General features: G+C 35.6%; 2 protein-coding genes across 3 annotated transcripts; one reads left to right on the forward strand and one right to left on the reverse strand.

Annotated features, from left to right (window-relative positions):
- Positions 1–3919: 3919 nt before the first annotated feature.
- On the reverse strand, positions 3920–8412 carry LOC106404400 (protein Ycf2-like). 2 transcript variants are annotated; one of them, XM_048751162.1, is made up of 3 exons: positions 6807–8412; positions 6019–6717; positions 3920–5944 (listed from the first exon to the last, which is right to left on the reverse strand). In XM_048751162.1, exon 3 carries the CDS (start codon positions 5653–5655, stop codon positions 4018–4020), a length of 1638 nt encoding a protein of 545 aa, XP_048607119.1. In that variant the 5' UTR covers positions 5656–5944; positions 6019–6717; positions 6807–8412; the 3' UTR covers positions 3920–4017. The 2 variants fall into 2 exon arrangements, with proteins under 2 accessions (XP_048607119.1, XP_048607120.1); XM_048751163.1 differs by having other exon boundaries at positions 3920–6717.
- A 175-nt stretch (positions 8413–8587) lies between these two features.
- On the forward strand, positions 8588–14014 carry LOC106404402 (glutathione S-transferase T3-like). The gene is made up of 2 exons (XM_013845125.3): positions 8588–12406; positions 12622–14014. Exon 1 carries the CDS (start codon positions 11543–11545, stop codon positions 12404–12406), a length of 864 nt encoding a protein of 287 aa, XP_013700579.1. The 5' UTR covers positions 8588–11542; the 3' UTR covers positions 12622–14014.
- The last annotated feature ends 5321 nt before the right edge of the window (positions 14015–19335 follow it).

The following is a 19335-nucleotide window of genomic DNA, read 5'->3' on the forward strand; positions in this document are numbered from 1 at the left end:
TGTGTAAACCATGGGTAACCTAAAAAAGTAAGAATTGATGAAAATTTGGAAGAGAAAAAATGAATTTAAAAACTGTGTATATGAATTTCGGGTTTAATTTATGTCCGTTTTTGATTAAATTTTTGCTGGAATACTTATAAAAATAAGTGTATATATCGGCTAGTGTAACAAAAGAAAGGTTGAATGCAAATTTTAAGAGATTTAAAAGGATTTTGTAAACTGTATTTATTGGTTTTAGGGTATATTTTATGTACGTTTTGAGCCCGTTTTGATGATTTCTTCGGTGTAATTTCATTAACATGAATTATATAACATGGGTAATGCAAAATACGAATAAAATCGGACTAAAAACTTGATTAATTAGTGCAAGGATAATTTCTGGGTATTACTAAGATAACCCGTTTTACTAAGGCAACGTGGTATTACTGATACTACTGGTATTACTATGTTTACAAATATTACTAGTATTACTGGTGTTACTATATATATATAGTATTGAAAAAAATTAGTATTAGTAAGAATGCTAACAGTAAAATATTACGTGAAAATTAAATTTAAACTTCTTAATAATGCTAATTCTAATTATAATTTATTTTATTTCAGGAAAATGAAAAATCCGCATTGTACAATCATTTGTTTTGATTATGGAGGATATTATATTAAAAATGGGGTTGAAATGAAATGGGTTTCGGGAGATGGTGACGGGAAAGATGAAATTCACACTATTGTGTTGAAGAAATCAGTGGATGAGATCACACGCTCTGTTTTGGTTGAGCGTATTTGCAGAAAGATAAAGGTAGATGACTATAAGATGGAAGCGAAGATTAGTTACTTTCCAATGGTAATGTATTCGAACAAGCCATCATATATCTGGGAAGATGAAGACGTTTTTTGTTATCTAATGCAAGTAAATCAAGAGAATTGTAGAAGTGTTCTACATGTGGAGTTCAACAAAAGGGATGATGACACTGATTTCTATGGCAGTCTATCGGATAGAGAGGCTACTGAAAGAGGGGCTACTGATAGAGAGGCCACTGATAGAGAGGCTACTGAAAGAGGGGCTACTGATAGAGAGGCTACTGATACAGAAGCTATTGATACAAGGCTATTGAGACAGAGGGTGGTGATGAAGAAGGTACTGAGAAGGATGCAACTGATAATGAAGGTACTGGTGGTGTGCTTACACTTTACGAAGACATTGAGATGCATGAGAATGCCACCGAAAGAGAAGCAGGACCCTCAGTTGAAGTCACACCAGTTGTCTATAAAGTGGGATGATGGTATGGATTTGGTTTTAGATCAAGAATTTAGAACCAAGGAGGAAGCGCAAACTCATATTCAGGCGGCGTCACATGTGAAGTGTTTTGAGTATGAGGTAATTAAGTCGGATACTAAGAGATATGTGATAAAATGCCGAGGAGCCAAAGAAGGCTGCAAGTGGTTTGTGCGTGTTGCAAAGTTAACGAATTCAGATCTTTGGTCAGTTAGAAGTTACATCAAGCAGCATAGATGTTCTGTTGTTACCACAAGAACACTGCCTAATAGAAGGAGAGGCACACAACAAATCGTTGCATCTATCCTGGCCCAAGATTATCCTGGAAGTTTTGACACACCACGTCCCAATGCTCTGATCGATTTGGTTCATCAGAGAGTTGCTGTGGAAGTATCATACACAACGGCATATAGAGGAAGAAGACTAGCTGCTAATAAAGTGCGCGAAACTCCTGAAGAGAGTTATTCTTTATTATATTGTTATATGCACATGCTGGAGCAGGTGAATCCTGACACAATAACTCGTGTGGTTGTGGATGAGGGCAAAAAATTTAAGTATCTGTTTTGGGCTTTGGGAGCTAGCATAGAAGGATTCCGCGCGATGAGAAAAGTCCTTGTTGTGGATGCAACACACCTGAAGACTGTTTATGGTGGAGTGTTATTTGTTGCGACTGCTCAGGATCCCAATCATCACCACTACCCAATTGCGTTTGGTGTTGCTGATGGTGAGAAATATGAGAGTTGGCTATGGTTTATGGAACAGTTGAAATCAGTGATATCGGATCTCCCTGGATTGGTGTTTCTTTCGGACAGAAACAAAGGCTTGATCAAGGCAGTACATCAAGTGTTCCCTCAGGCCGCTCATGGTTATTGTATATGGCATCTGTCTCAAAATGTTAAAGGCTACGTCCGTAACAACAGAGAAACATGTGCATTTAAGTTTATGGAGTGCGCACACGCTTATACAGAGGCGGAGTTCTTGGTCCTTTATGACGCTTTTGGCAGGAAATATCCTAGTGCAGCGGAGTATCTTGACAGAAGTTGTGAACAAAAGAAATGGGCTAGATGTTACTTTGAAGGAGTTAGGTACAATGTTGACACCACCAATTCAGCAGAATCTTTTAACGGTGTTATTAAGGACGCAAGAAAGTTCACCTTACTTCCAATGTTTGATTTTATCATTGGAAAAATTGCTGAATGGTTTAACAAGCACAGGAAAGAGGCAGCTGAAATGCCACCCGCACTGAAGCTTGTGCCTATAGTGGAGGAGGAAATGACTAAAAGATGTGTTGATGCAGGGTTTCTTCGGGTTGATGAGTTAAACAGCTTCCATCTCGAGTACAGTGTGCATGGTAGTGACGGGAAGCGTTATACCGTGGACATGGCTATGAACACGTGCACCTGTGGGCAATTTGATAAAGACAAATATCCATGTGTTCATGCAGTAGCTGCTGCCACATTCATGACTGAGAAAGCGGGAAAGGAACTCCATCTATCTGAGTATTGTTCTAAGTACTATTTGGTAGAGCAATGGGCTTTGGCTTATCACCGGACAATATATCATGTTCCTCATATGTCTGATTGGGTTATACCAGAAGAAATTAGAGCAAAGAAAGTACTTCCTCCAGAATTTGAAGTCAAGAAAGGAAAACCACAACAAACAAGGAAACCATCAGCAGGAGAAGCGCGTGGAAGAGGAAAAAGAGGCAGAGGGAGTGGAAGAGGGAGAGCCACAAGCACAGACACAGGGAGAGCCAGAGGAAGAGGTATGGCAACGTATTTTGAATGTGGAAGTGGTTCAGGTTCAGGTGTTTGATTGTTGAAATTTGTTTCATTGTGCTATTCCGACTACTAGGACTACTGGAATTACTATATGTTATTTGGACTACTAGAACTACTGGAATTACTATGTGTTATTTGAACTACTAGGAATACTGGGTTTACTATGTGTTATTTGGACCACATATATATTAGTATGAGTATTTATGTTTAGTATGTAGAATCGATATATATTTTATGATTATTATCAATTTGTAGACTAGTTACTTACTAAATATATATTAAGACTATTTTTTATGATTATTTCAGCAGTTTAAGAAAAATCTTTTCATTTTTTCAAAAAACTCTCTTAACTTTCATTGTTATTGTATGAATGGTTAGACCATAGTAAGGAAAATCTAAAAAAATACGTATTCCTGACAAATGCTTCTTGAAAATGTCTTCTTTAATAATTATTATAGTGTAAAAGCATCAGTTTTACTACAAAAAAGCTCATTTTTTCAGGGTTTTACTAGATAAACCTAAAAATTGCCAAAAGATTACTATGTATAAGGTAGTATTACTAAGTCCTTGAAACTTACCAAGAATTACTAAGTGTAATCAAAATATAATATCAAAATATATGACGGCTGCACGTTTTACATGTGCATTTTTTTTCCATGCACGTTTTACATGTGGTTTGCATTTTACATGTAAACTGTTTTTAATTATTTTATAAAATGGAGTATTTTTCAAAAATTTAAAAAGTAATTTTTTTCAAAATTATGAAGTATTTTTCCAAAATTTTGACCAGAGTTTCCCATGTAATTTTGAGTTACCACACCTGTTTAAAAAGCATAAAACATCCAGAAACTTAACATAACATCCAGAAGCAGAAACATAACATCCTAACAAGTTCAAGAGAAGCATTTTAGGCAGAAACATAACATCCTAACTTGAATAATACATATACATAACATAAGCATTTTAGGTTTTTGTTTTAAGCTTCTTCTTTGGCACTTCTAGCTCATCAGTCTTTCCCTCAATGAAAGGAGACTGCACCCACCGTGATGGTTCACTTTTTCTCTTCTCCGGCAGCGGCGTACATGGCTTCAATGTAGCCTCAGTCTTCTTCGGCCTGTCTTTCTTCTTAGGTGCACCATCAGCTTTAGCTTTCTTTTTTTCAGCTCTAGCTTTCTTTTTTTCAGCTTCAGCTCTCATTTTTGCTAGTCTCTCAGCTCTGGGAATGCCATACGGCACTGCTATGACCTTGACCTTAGGCTTGCGCTTAGTCTTTAACTCTACCTCAACTGACTTCTCAGCTAGCTCAGTCTGTTTCTTAGCGGGACTCTCCACAGAATTATCTTCACTTTCCTCTGCTTTTTCCTCCTCTTCATCCACATCTTGATCCTCTTTCTCAGCTAACTCAGCATCTTTCTCAGTAACCTCAGCCTCTTTCTCAACAATCTCAGTCTGAATAGCTTCTTGCTCTGTCTGAGTAGCTTCTACCTCAACCTCTTTCTCAGCTAGCTCAGCAATCCCTGTTACCACAACAATCTCTGGTGATATAGAGATTGCTTTCCTCGCAGCTGCTGCCTTAGTTCTACCACGTGGTGTAATGACTATTACTCCGGTAGAGGTAGGAGTTCCCTTGGATTCTACTTTCTCAGCCTCTTTCTCTTCTTGAACCTCTTTCTCAGCCTCTTTCTCAGCCTCTTTCTCACCCTCTTCCTCACCCTCTTTCTCTTCTTGAACCTCTTTCTCAGCCTCTTTCTCACCCTCTTTCTCTTCTTGAACCTCTTTCTCTTCTTGAACCTCTTTCTCAGCCTCTTCCTCACCCTCTTTCTCAACCTCTTCCTCAGCCTCAGACTCATCATCAATTGTCCTCCAAAATTCTTCTGCTTGCACTCTCACTCTTTCCTGAAGCCTTAACAGAGAACTTTCTCCATCTGATTCCTCCACGTATTCTTCGCCTTTCTCAACAGAGTCACTGTTTTCTTTGTCTTTTTCAGGTTCTTGGTCTTTCTCTTCTTCACCCTTCTCATTGTTTTCTTTCTCACCATCCTTACTGTTTTCCCCACCCGAGACCACATCCTTTTCCTCGCCAGACTCACTGTTTTCCTTGTCTTCCTTAGCCTTCTCACTATTTTCCTTCCCTTCAGCTCTACCATAATCTCTATCATCCCATCCAAAATCCATATCTTCACCATAGTTCCTCTCCTCATTTTTGTTGCTCTCAATAGAAGTCAGCTTTTCTTCTATTTTCTTAGCCCTTCTTCTAAGTTGGCGCTGGTTCTTTTCAAATTTACTCATCCTCACATCCATATCACCCAGCTTTGCCTCCACCACTGATTTAAGACCAGAAAACCCTTCACTCATGGCCCCCAAAATCTTTTCTTCCAGAGCTTTCAAGCTCTCCAACCCAGATTTAGAAGACGAATCTTCTAAAAACGTCACCTTTTCTTTGTCCTTCTTCTTTTTAAACACTTGTGCAGCAACATCTAAGTCGTTTAGCTCTTTCCAAAATATCTTCTTCTGCTTCACATTAAGCCAGTGGTTCCAAGTATCACTTGTGCTTCCCTCACAATGATACTCTCGCTCCTCATCAATTATACAAGCCAGCATGATTTCCTCACCCACAGTTGGCACCAACACACTGTTAATAACCTGAAAAAAAAAAACAGAAAAGGAAAATCAGTTTAAATTTTATTATATTCTTCTAGTTTCTACTACAAAGTATATATACATATACCTTTGTGTGTCCAAGTGCAGCATATATATCTTCCAAAGGATAGCCCTTCATGCTACTCTTTGTAAAGCGGCTCTTGCACATCCTAGGACAATCTTCAGAAGGTGTGTCTGCAGATAGTCGAAATGTTTTCCCCAGCTTAGGAATACACTCAAAAGCCAAAATCTACACAAATATTGTAGCGCTGTCAGATTTACGGTTATAAAACAACTCATATTTGACTAGATTGTATGCTTTACCTCTAATGGAATTATGAATCCAGGAAAGCCGCATGCCGGGTGCACTTCACCCTTCAGAAGCTCCATCATATGCTTAATGTTCTTTATTGCATCTTCAAATGTCAAACGACCCCATGGAAATGTTCTGCAAACATCCAAATCTTCCACGATCCTTAAGATGAACGGGTCTACTGGTCCGGAATCCTTTGCCTGTCCTCTGATAACCCGACCAAGGAAGAACAAGACAGCCATCTTCAATCTATCATTGCATGGCATCTTCATAGACAACAGCTTCTGCTCCACATCTGTTATGGTGATCTTCTTTAGTCCACCGAAGTAATAATCCACAAACTTCGTACTCCCGAGCTTCAAATATTTCCTTGGATACTCATGGCAGTCTAAGCCTGAGATGAGGGCATGCTCCCTCATAGAATAGCGGATGGGAACACCATTCAGACTAAACCATGCAACATCTTCTTCTTCAGTCGAAATGGTGCGCAAGAGTAACATCCACATTCCTTGGAGCTTCAGGTATTGTTCATCAGGCATGTGGAAGAAGTGACGAAATTGAGGATGGGTTGTGAACCATTTAACCTCCTCCTTAAGCTTCTTAATCACGTCCACTGTATTCTTCACAAAGCACTTGGTTTGAATCTTGCAAGTCTTCGTGAACTCTGTGCTCTTGAAGTATAATTCAAGGGGCTGTGGTGGTTGCCTTGCCTGCAATCATAATATATATGTATTAGTCATTTGTTACTACTAAAACTAGTATACTTTCACACTGACAATGAAACGAGTGCAAAAACTACCTTAGATGATACATCAGACATGTCATCACTTTCTGAATCAACAGAGAGAGAAACTACAGTCGTTTCTCTTGCCGGCTCATTCCCAGCTGAGACCGCCTTTCTAGCTCTAGTTCTACTGGAGACTCCAACGCACGTAGTAGATGAATTCTTTCTTTTTCGGCCCTTCATTTCCTGTACAAGAAGTTAGAAACGCTGTTAAGAACACAACAAGTCACCGTCAATTACTCCAAATGCAAACCGCATAGCAAACATCAATTATTACATCCCAACAATGCAATACTTAGAGGAAACTACTCACTTATGAAAGGAACGAAGATGGAGACTAGAATTTCGTCGGAGAAAGAAGAAGAAACGAAGCGGTTCTCGATTCTAGAGAGTTGAGACCCGAGAAATAAGAGGGAGAGAGGACGTCTACGGAGAGATTAATGGATTCTTGATTTAGACGAAGGAGGACGACGAAGAAAGCCACAACGCACGGAGGCTAGGGTTTCGTCGCAATCGCAAGAGAGAAGCCGGAGAGGAACGAGACGGGATTTAGATTTAGGTGGAGAGGGAGAGAGACAAAACGCTTCGTTTAGAGAATAGGATCCGGTTCAGTTTGGTTGGGTCGGGTAGAGCAGGTCGGGTTGGTAATAAGTTGGTTTCATTAAGGTCCCTAGCGTCTTTAACCACGTTTTACTCGATTTTATATTTAAAAAAAAAATAAAAAATATATTTTTTTTTATTACGGGGTGAATTCAGCATTTCTAATGGAAAGGGAGGGGCATTTCGTGTTAAAGTCCGGTATGTTTGAAAGATCTCTTTCTGGAAAGCTTTGATCATTTATCTTCTCAATCCATCCTTAACCGTTTGTGTTCCTTTATACGATCTGAAAGACGGATAATTTTCTTCGGTGTTTCCAGAATCGTCGATTTGGACGAAGAGACCTTTTGTTTTTTTTTAATAAAGACATGACTTTCTGTCTTTTCTTTCTCGATAACTTAATTATGCAGAACACAATTTTAAAATCAATTGTAAACATTGGATATATTCGGGCTTAGCTAAAATGTTTGTCTGAAGCCCACTTCATGTTTTACAAATGAGAAAAAGACAATGGTCAATAAATTTAAACTATATGAATTATAAGCCCAATATTAATTAATGAGATGGAATTTTCGTTTTGAATCCATTAGAAAGTATATAATAAATTTAATATGATATCAAACCAAATAAATATATATTTGTATGGCTGAGTATGATTAGTATTTCTGTTATAATTATTTTCATTTAGTTATTGTTCCAAATGAAAAACACATGTATAAAATTGATTCACCAAAATTAAATTTTTAAGGAGTGCAGTAATAAACAAATTAAAATAATCAACATAAAATACAAATATTTTCATCCAAACATAAAAATATATATTCATTTTTGTATAACATTACAAATTAGAATAAATTAAAAATTTACCAAGAACCAATACAGCATACAAAATATCCAAAATTAATCAGATAAAAGCATATAAGCTCCAATCCATATATATATCTTTAAACTTAAAACACAAAAACACAACCGAATTAAAACAAATAATCCCGCGCTTTCCAAAGCGCGGGTCAAAATCTAGTGTATCTTTATAGTATTAGTTTTTTAACGAGTAAAATATATCAAAATAATAACCTTAAATTTTACTACCTTATGTCAACAAGATAAATGAAAAGATGTATAATTTACGAAAACAAAATACGATGATTGTACATGAGCAATCCGTGTAATAAGCATATTCCCTTCTTTATTACGTGTGCATGGTACCTGAGTGATTTATAAGACGTTGGAATACTCCTTACATTTTCAGTGCGGACTGAAAAAACATTCTACTATAATCTTCATTTCTGAGCAATATATTAAAACTACTTCTTTTTAATACTGATTCATTCAAACGAGGCAAATTGATTGGTGCTTACGGAAACTTAAAACAGAACCAAGAAATTAAAAATAAGATATGTCAAAGTGGCTACTGAGCACCATAAGGCATCAGCCAAAACAAAGGACGAATATGACATCTAACCATAATAAGGCAAAGGTCAGAGAAAGGATTTCCATAAGTTAAAACCGGCGCTAAATCTGTTGTGTTCTTCTTTATTATAGAGGAGAGCATATCAAATGGGACCAGACCTTTACATATAATTGGTATATGATGTCCTTAGTGACACTATTTGTTATTTAAGAAGCTACAAAGTTCTCTGTCGGCTCCACGAAAACGCAAACACCAAGAATCTATGAGTTGCAGTAGGCTGTAGATGTCACTGAAGAGAACATGATACATCGGCTAGTTATCTAGGGAGCGTAGAGCGTTTCGGATCTCTAGAGAGGAGAATTATATGATCACCCTTTTCAGGTGTAGAATTTTCATAATTTTGATGGCCCAATGTAACAATCTGTGTGTCATATGGTAACAATCTGTATCTCATGGTGGATTGACGAAATAACTGATGTTAATTCAAAACAATTTTCTTGATTTTTATTATTTGTAAATTTAGACCATTTCCAATGGTTCACCGTATTTTTCAGTCTAAAATATAGTAACTTTATAATAGAGTTGTGATATAATACAATGGTACTTTTTTTAGAGTGAAAAATAAAATGATGAACAAAAAAAACAACTTACACTATATATAGAATAAACCAATTTTTTACTCTTTTATAAAATGAAAAATAAAGTATTATTGAAATATTTTTACTATAAACTTTATTTTAAAATGGAAAATAGAGTGTGGTTGGAGATGCTCTAAACAACATGTGTGTTATGTGGTTATGTGCGTTGATTAGAGTGATTTTCTTTTGTTTATTTTGATTACGTTGGATAAATTTAGAAACGTTTCCGGATATCTTTTTAGAAATTGAGGATGAAGTCATCAATCTCTATTGAATTATGCGAGGAAGCGGCTAAAGAGGCATGCATGCATATGTCCTATTTTTTTTTTTATTTTTTTTTTGTGAGGAAGCGGCTAAAGAGGCATGCTATGTTCTATCTTTTTTTCCACTAAAATGTTATATTCTATCTTATTGGAAAGCCGGTTGATCTTACGAAATATATAAAACCTCAAAGCAATGATATAATTATGTAAATGCATATGTAATATGTTCTATCTTACGAGCAAGCCGGCCCAACATGTTTCACAAATTCGGTAAGAACACATTTATCGCGGTTTTCAAATCCGCGTTTTTAGGTGTTTTTTATTTAAAAAAAAAAAACAAAATTAGCTAATTAAGGTGAAAACGTCTCTTAATCAAAAGCGCTACTGACGGGGTTTCACGGGGCACGTGTCATTCTTGCACCATCTCTCTCTTTCTCTCTCAACCGTCTCGTCTTCTCTCTTTCTCTCGAAGCGAAACCGAAGGCGAAACCGAAGGCGAAATGGTGATCTCTCCGCCACGATGATATCTCCTTGTCGACGGCATCAGTCGGAGTCTCTATCGGTGGAATCGTCGCCTCTCTCTCTCTGGTCGACGAATCCGCGTCTCCCTCGCTCTCTTCGACGATTCCACCTCTCTCTCTCTTTCTCTCTCTCGATCTCGTCGATGAATCCACGTCTTTGTCGCTCTCTTCGACGAATCCGCCTCTCTCTCTCTCGATCTCGTCGATGAATCCGCGTCTCCGTCGCTCTCTTCGACGATTCCACCTCCCTCTCGATCTCCTCGACGCCTCCGCGTATCTCTCGCTCTCCACGATGGTTCACCGAGATCAAGCTTCACTCCCCCTCTCTCTCTCCGGCCCGTGGCTATCCTCGACGAAATCAAACCAAAAGTAAAAGCTAAGTGTTTTCCTTCTCTGTCTGAATCATTCGTTGTTATATAGATTCGTTTGTTGTGTTGCATGCGTCTCATGATTCAACTCGGTTATGTCTCTGTCTCTGCTTGTTAATCATTCTTGTGATAGCTTATGTCTTTGTGTTTGTTTATATCGATCACTTTATAGTTCTTCATGCGTCTCATGCGTTGTTTGTGTTTGTTTGTGTCTCGTGATTCAAGAGATGATTAATCAAAGTGTCTCAATATATCAATCGGTTGTGTTGGATAGTTTATGTCTCTGTCTTTGTTTAAGTCGATCAGTGCTTGTGTTTGTTTGTGTCTCGTGATTCAAGAGATGATTAATCAAGGTGTCTCAATATATCAATCGGTTGTGTTGGATAGTTTATGTCTATGTCGATCAGTTCTTGTGTTTGTTTATGTCTACTGATTCAAGAGATGATGTCTCAATATTTGTTTCTTCACCTGTCTTCTGTCTGAATCGTTCTAGTGTTGATTATGTTTCTTGTGTTTCTTTTTTAGATGGACGGATAAAGAGAGTTGGAGTTTCTTCAAAGAAGAGGTCTGTGGTTTGGACGGATGAAGAGGTAAGCAATTTCAGGTTAGATAAATTTCAACTGTGAATTGATTGTGAATGTGAACTGAAGGTTCTTTGATTGCCAATCTGGTTAGATAGAAATTAGGTAGATAGCAATTAGGTAGAATTGAAATGAGTTAGATAAATGTCAACCGAAAGTTAAAAGTTGAAGTGTGGTTAATGAATTAGATAGAAATGAATGTTAGATAAATGAGTTAGCTAAATGTCAAGTCCATGTGGTTGTGGAACTGATCAAAGCGTTAAACGCTTTCTATCTTCTATTAAACAGATTCCTTCTTCTCTCTTTCTCTATCAACCTCGTTTTCCTTCTTCTCTCTCTCTCTTTCTCTCTTCTTCTTAGACAAATTCAGATATGGATTTCAATCCATATATGAATTTAAATTTTCTTGATCTTCTTCAAAGTCAACAAGATACTAGCATCAATTTAGAATCCTCCCATGTTCCTTTATTTGGGTCCCAAGAAACTGAAGCTTCAAATTTCAAACCAGACAGTCATGCGGAGAGTAGAGGACGCCGCACGTGGACTCCAACAGATGAAAATGTCCTCATTAGCGCCTGGTTAAACACCAGTAAAGACCATGTCGTAGGGAATGAGCAACGGTCGGTTGCTTTCTGTAAAAGGATAGCAACCTACTACTCGGCTAGTCCCAAGATCGCTGAGTGTGACAGAAGAGAGTCATCACAGTGTAAGCAAAGGTGGCACAAGATCAACGACTTGGTGGGCAAGTTTTGTGGAGCTTTTGAAGCAGCAACTCGTGAGAAAATCAGTGGGCAAAACAAGAATGATGTTCTCAAACATGCCCACGAAATCTTCTTCAACAACTACAAAAAGAAGTTCACAATAGAACATGCTTGGAAAGAGCTTAGACATGACCAGAAGTGGTCTGATCTTTCTTCGGCTTGCTCTCAAGGAAATTCCAAAAGGCAGAAGTTAGATAACGGTTTGCACTCAGCCTGCTCTCTAGCTGATGATGGAACGACTCAACCCCCTAGTGTTAAGGCTGCAAAAGCTCGTGGGAAGAAACAAGTAGGCGATGGGAAAGAACTTGATGAGTTTCAGAAAATGTGGAGAATCAAGCAAGAGGATTTGGTTATTAAGGAAAAGCTGTCGAAGATGAAGCTTCTGGACAGAATCATGGCAAAACAAGAACCTCTAGATGCTGATGAAGAAGCTCTGAAGAAGAAGTTAATTAATGAGTTGTTGCTGTGTAATTAGGTCTTGTTCCCCGTTTGGTCCTTAAGTTTTATTATTCTTGTTCATCGTCTATTTCTTAAGTTTAAGTCTCGGTCTAGTTCTTGTAATGGTCTGGTTAGTGATGATATAAAATGTTTTAAGTTAATGTCAATGTTTGTCTTTCTCTTTCGGATTTTATTGTTCTTGTCTCTTTATCTTATCATGCTAATGTGAATATTTGTCTTTGTCTTGGTCAGGATGCTTGCGGGACAGAGTTTTGGCTTTGGAGTCTTGCCTTCGACTGAAGAGAGTCACGGAGTCGACACAGAGATGTCTGGTAGTGTCAAGTGGAGTAAATTGTATGTGTCTTTATGTGTATGTGTCTATTAGTGTCAAGTGGAGCATGTGTCTTTATGTGTCTGTTAGTGTCAAGTGGAGATGTTTGGTAGTGTCAAGTGGATTAAACTGTATGTGTCTTTATGTGTATGTGTCTGTTAGTGTCACGGACTTTGTGTGTCTATATGCATTCTATTTTTATGTCACGGACTTTGTGTGTCTATGTGTGTCTAAATGCATCTTCTCTATTTATAACAACAACAAACTCATCTTCTCTCTATATCCAACGCAAAAACTATAAGTCATCTCCTCTCGTCAAACAAAACAACGACAAACTCATCTTCTGTCCATCAAACAACAAAGCATCAAACCATCTATCGTAATTCCAAAGAACCAAGATACGCTTCTCTCGTAAACACCAAAGCCATCACTTATCTTTTTAAACCCCAAAACCATCTTTATCTTTCAAACACCAAAACCATCTTATCTTTTTTTCTCTTAAAGCCATCTCTTTAATCACCATATATGGCTTATTCTTCTCAAAATACTTTAGATGAATCTTTTGATGATGCATTTGATGAGCTCTTTCATCAACATTTTTATCAAGCCTTTGAGAATTTAACCATTCATCGTGATCAAGAAGAACGAAGAAAGAAAAGAAAAAAACAAGCGTATATCGAAAGAAATCGTGAGGAAGGGAATGATTATTTCAGTGATACTCCAACGTATCCTGAAAATTTCTTCCGTCGACGTTTTAGAATGAACAAACCATTGTTTATGCGCATTTTTGATCATCTCTCCAATGAAGTTCAATACTTTAAGGAAAAGCAAGATGGTCTCGGAAGGATTAGTATATATCCCCTTCAAAAGTGTACTGCAGCCATTCGTGTGTTGGCATATGGTTATGCGGCTGATGCGGTCGACGAATAACTCCGGCTCGGTGAAACAACAACTCGGTTATGCGTGGAAAATTTCGTGGAAGGAATTATATATTTGTTTGGCGATGAGTACCTAAGAAGACCAATACCGGCTGATCTTCAACGTCTACTTGATGTTGGAGAGTATCGTGGATTTCCCGGAATGATAGGAAGCATCGATTGTATGCATTGGGAGTGGAAGAATTGTTCCACCGCTTGGAAAGGGCAATATTCTCGTGGTTCGGGTAAACCAACAATCGTTTTAGAGGCGGTTGCTTCATACGATCTCTGGATATGACACACGTTTTTTGGACCGCCATGTACCTTAAACGATATCAATGTTCTTGATCGCTCACCTGTTTTTGATGACATAATAAAAGGTCATACTCCGGAAGTCACTTACTATGTCAATGGAAGAGAGTATTATTTGACTTACTATCTCACCGATGGTATTTATCCGAAATGGACAACTTTTATCCAATCTATTCAACTACCACAAGGGCCGAAAGCAGTTTTATTTGCTCAACGTCAAGAAGCTGTCCGAAAGGATGTCGAGCGTGCTTTTGGAGTCTTGCAAGCTCGCTTTGCCAATGTTTAAAATCCGGTACTTTTTTGGGATAAAGTCAAAATAGGGAAGATTATGCGAGCATGTATTATACTCCATAATATGATAGTAGAAGACGAATGAGATGGATACATTCAGTTTGATCCTTCGGAGTTCCAACAAGCAAAAGACAACGGAAGTTCACAGTCGATCTCGATTTCTCCACAGATATGCCTACAAATATCGCCAATATGATGGGTGTTCGAACTAGAATTTGTGATAGACAGATGCATCAACAACTGAAAGATGATTTAGTTGAACATGTATGGTTTAAATTTGGCCGTGATGAAGACAACAACTGAGCTCAGACTCTTCTTTCAAATTTTCTCGTTTGTTAAACTAATCTTTGTTTTCATGTTTTAATTTCAAAATCTATGTCTACAATGTAATATTTTATTATGTTTTATGTAAGAAAAAAATTTAAATTTCAATAAAAAAGTTTGATATTTTTTTTTTAAGAAACCTAAAATAAGAAACTTGCAGTGGAGGGGAAAATAATCTCAAGGTTCTTAATCAATTTTCTTACCAAAATTAACTCTTTAAATACTATTAAAAATAAATTAAGAGACCTATTAGGGTATTTAGGATAAAGATGGTCTAAGTATTGATTAAAACTATGCCTTCCATGAAAATAATATAAACGTGTTATAAATTAAGCATTGAAATGATCATCCACTTCTTTACCAAACTCAAGCACTATGATCATCCACTCCTTTACCAACTCAAGCACTATGATCATCTACTCATCAAGCACTATGATCACCCACTCATTTACCAAATTAAGCATCATCTTTGTTATTTTATGTATTGTTGTTCACTATAAATACCATCACTCATCTCACTCTTTTGTACACCATAAACAAGAACAAAAGTTTATAATCAAAGAACCATTACATCTTCTTCTTCTTCCTTATAATAAACTCTCTCCCTTATACTAGTGTTATTTGCTTCCTACGGGTATTAAATTCTACTCTTATTTAAATTTCTCGATACTATAAATTATAAGTTATTTCATAACACGTTATCAGCACGATCACTCTGCGATTCGGTAAAATTTATTTGTATCATTTATACCCTGTTATAATGGTCGGTATACCGCCTCTACTATTATTTATATCATGTTATAATGGCCGGAATACCGCCTATATTATTTACTAGTAATTTAATTTATTTATTGGTCGGCCGAGCCGCCTTATATCCTGTTTATTATTTATTGGTCGGCCGAGCCGCCTTATATTCTGTTTATTATTAATTGGTCGGCCGAGCCGCCGTATAATTTATTTATTATTCTGCATTGATCGGCTGAGCCGTCGCATGATTTGTTGTCATATAACATAAATATTTCATTGTCATAATTTTTCACTTTTATGAAATTTTATAGATTTGATTGACCGTTTAATACGATGTTTTCAGACTAATTTTTGGTGCACTCGATTTAACCCCAACGGTCACAAAGAAAATTTTTCAAAAATTTCCCCTTTCTCCAACGGTCATGAACAGTAATTTTCATCTATAAATACAACTCATTTTCACTCCATTTCATCATCCAAAACATTTCATCTTCTCTCAAAAATTTCAAATCGCTCTCCTCCGATTTTTCATTTCAAGAAAGATGATTCGCGCACTTTTGTTTTTATGTGCCATTTTTATTTGTGTTTCTATTTATGGTTTATTCGTTGGAGAATTTACTCCGAGTGAATTTAAGATGAATATCGGTTTAATTTTATTTACATCGCTTCTCCTTGTAATTTCTTGTATGATTAATGTAAACGGTTTTTAAATTATGAAGTTCATAATAAATGATTCATTTTAAAATTGCGAAATTCTAAAAAAAAAAAACAAAATATATATATATATATAGTCATTTTAGACGATGATATATATATATATATATCAACGCTTGTCTATATGTAAGAATAATAGTTATTTATGAATTAAATTTTGCTTATTATACTTTAATATGCTTCATGATTTAATGGTATTAAGGAAACATACTTTATGATTCATGGTCTAACATCATAAAAGAAATTATTTGTAATCGGTTAGTTTTGTTGTCGATTAGTCTTTGGTCTAATATCATGAAATATATTTGGATTATATGTTGATATTTACTAATGTAATGGCCATGTTTATATGAGCAAAAATTTAAAGTTTTCAGGATTGTGTATTCTCTCGGAAAGATATGTACAAGTTATCAGCCAATTCAGAAACGTGAACAGCTGAAACTTTCATCGCCGATATACTTCTGTTTATAAGATAAGTATTTTATGCTTTATATACAAGTTTAACAAACTTGATTAGATAAATCAATTTGCATGAAGTTGGCAGTGATATAAATTTGTTCATTAAATTGATTGATAGGTTAAACTTTGTTAAAAAGCATGAGAGTAATAATATAGTCTATATAATAATTACTATGAAAGTTTTATTTATTTTCTGATATAATAAGACACCTTTGTTAATACATATTTATATATATGAAATATTTTGATTTTATTACCATTTATATTGAGGATTTTAAGTTTAAAGCTTGACTCTAAAAGATCCATAAGTTTTGGAAGATAATATATATAAAAAAGGTATTATCACCTGAAGTGATTACCTAAAGCTCATTTTGTATTTTGCATTTAAAGATTACAAGACCTGAAGTCGGTAAATAAAGCCAACTATGTTGGATGTTAAGTTTAAAAGTAAAATTTCTTCAAGAAATTGTTTTATGATGCATATATATTGAAAAAATATCTATTGATAAATCACGTCTAGTTGATTATGATTCATTCTCCTGAAGAGAATATGACATTTAAAAACTCATAAATTGTGGTTTTAGACGTGAGCATAAATGAGGTCAAGGTCCAAAGAGTTTCTTTATAGAACTCATACTCTCACTTAAAGTTGAGAAAATAAACATGGTAATAAAGAAAAGAAATTATGAATTCATTTGAAGATGAAAGAAAATTTATTGTGTGTACAATACAAGGTAGTAAAACTTATAGAATGCTTAAAAAGAGGATATATATGATGCTCCAGAAGTATACATAGTGTTACTGCACATAAAAATTTAATTTAAAGTTCTTAAGAATGCAATTTAAAGTTCTTAAGGTATTGTATTTTTATAAGTATCAAAAGTTAAAAGAATCTACGAAAAATACATAACCCATGTAGGATATGTTGTTGATTAAGAAAATGAGATACATTCGAGATTGATAAACCTGTAGTATTATACTCTCGAGGGGAAGAGTTAAAGAATCTCACTTTTTATGATAAGTCAAACATCCAGAAGATTATGTTTACACTAAAACTAAGATTAATGAATTTTTCTCAAAGTAAATCCGTAAGATTTTGAGACACTTATGTTGAGACAATAAGCAAACGAAATGATATATACATTTCAATCAGAAATAATTCTCAAAGCAGTATAAGTATTTTAGAGAAAATATCTACAGCCTCTTATATATTGTACTACACAAAGATTAGTATAATGAAGATAAATGTATAATAAACTAGAAGTTTACATTTGGCATGAATCAGTTAGACCATTTTGGTTCATTAATAATGCGAATATATACTTAAAGGTCATATGCATAGTCATATAAAAACCAGAAGATTCTTCCGAATGATTTGACATATGTTGCTTACCCATAAGATAAAAGGGTAATATGGTTTTCACCAGCCAAAATAAGATATTGGCATAAATAACGAAGATGTTAGTGGACTGATCACCCACTATGCATTTTTATAATATTGGTGAATTCACTTCTTAAAGTCTTTAACGACTATAGCACATTCACTGAGATAAGTGCTAAACATTTTGAGCAACATTAGATCGCATCAAGCCAATAAATATTCACTAGTTCTCCCCATCATTGGTATAGAATCAGAAACCAATCATTTTCATCTAAGAATGTTGGATGTTGCTCCGCCACAGAGCTTCAAATGAAGATGTGTTTTCAAATGAGGTTGGAAATATATGTTGGATATAAATCTCTATTGACACTTAAGAATCCAGAGCCATCCCCGAAAACTATAAGTAAGGCTATACATGAATTCTAAAAGTGAGTTAGTACTTCCAACATAAGGGGGAGAAAATAAACAGCTGGAAAAGAAAATAAGTTGAAATGAATTATCATTGATCCTCGGGCTAAACACAATGTGAAATAGAAGTCCAAAAGATAATTCATTTCAAAACTTACTAAAGCAGTTGCCAGACACGACCCATATAAATATAGTGATCAAGTCACATATACCAGCTGTAAATGCTCCAATAAGAATAAATGTTCTACAAGAACAATATCAAACTGCTAGTCACGCCTGCAGCGTGGTAGACAGATTGGTTCCAAAGATAAATCCTCGTAAATGAAAAAGGAGCATATATTGATAATGGTCAAAACGAGGCAATATAGTTTTGTATGATCTCCAGAAGAGAAATTAAACATGACTGACGAAAATTCAGGTACCTGAGACAAATGAAGAGATCTCAATAAGTTATGTCATGTATGAAACAAAATGGAACCGATAAGAAAATTGACGTCGATGATATTATATATGCAAAGTAGCAGTTGATATAATAAATGAGAAAGAGGATCATGAAAGAAAGTCTATTGAAAAGTGTACACAAAAAAAAAATGATTGGCCAAATCAGAAAGATGCAATAGACAAAGATATAAACTTCTTGTGAAATAGAGAAGTATTTGGACCAGTAGTCCATACACTAAAAGGTGTAAAACAAGTGAGATGTAAATGAACCGTTGCACACAAAGAAGGATCAATATGAAATTGATTGTGAAGAGACATAATTTCATATGGTAGATGCAACTAGTTTCAAGTTCCTTATAGTCTGGTAATAAAGGAAGAACTTGAATAAAACAATCCACTTGAAAAATGTTAATCCCTGAAAGTATAATCCATGAAGGATTGATGATATCAAAATCATGTTCCCGGGAACTCTGCATATTCGATCGAATTGAAACAAACTATTTTATGGAATATATGAAATATTATAAGGTTAACAAATGTATCCATTTGTATTTATCAAGAGATTATAAATCAATAGAATCATGATTTGAATATAATCAAAACTCCTGAAGAGTTATAGAAAAATTATATTTTGGAAGAAA

The sequence above is a fragment of the Brassica napus genome, chromosome C3, assembly GCF_020379485.1.
Source record: "Brassica napus cultivar Da-Ae chromosome C3, Da-Ae, whole genome shotgun sequence".
NCBI lineage: Eukaryota > Viridiplantae > Streptophyta > Magnoliopsida > Brassicales > Brassicaceae > Brassica > Brassica napus.

Excerpts from the sequence above, each read along its gene's own strand:
- LOC106404400 (XM_048751162.1), bottom strand. The coding sequence starts at position 5,655 with ATGCTGGCTTGTATAATTGATGAGGAGCGAGAGTATCATTGTGAGGGA.
- LOC106404402 (XM_013845125.3), top strand. The coding sequence starts at position 11,543 with ATGGATTTCAATCCATATATGAATTTAAATTTTCTTGATCTTCTTCAA.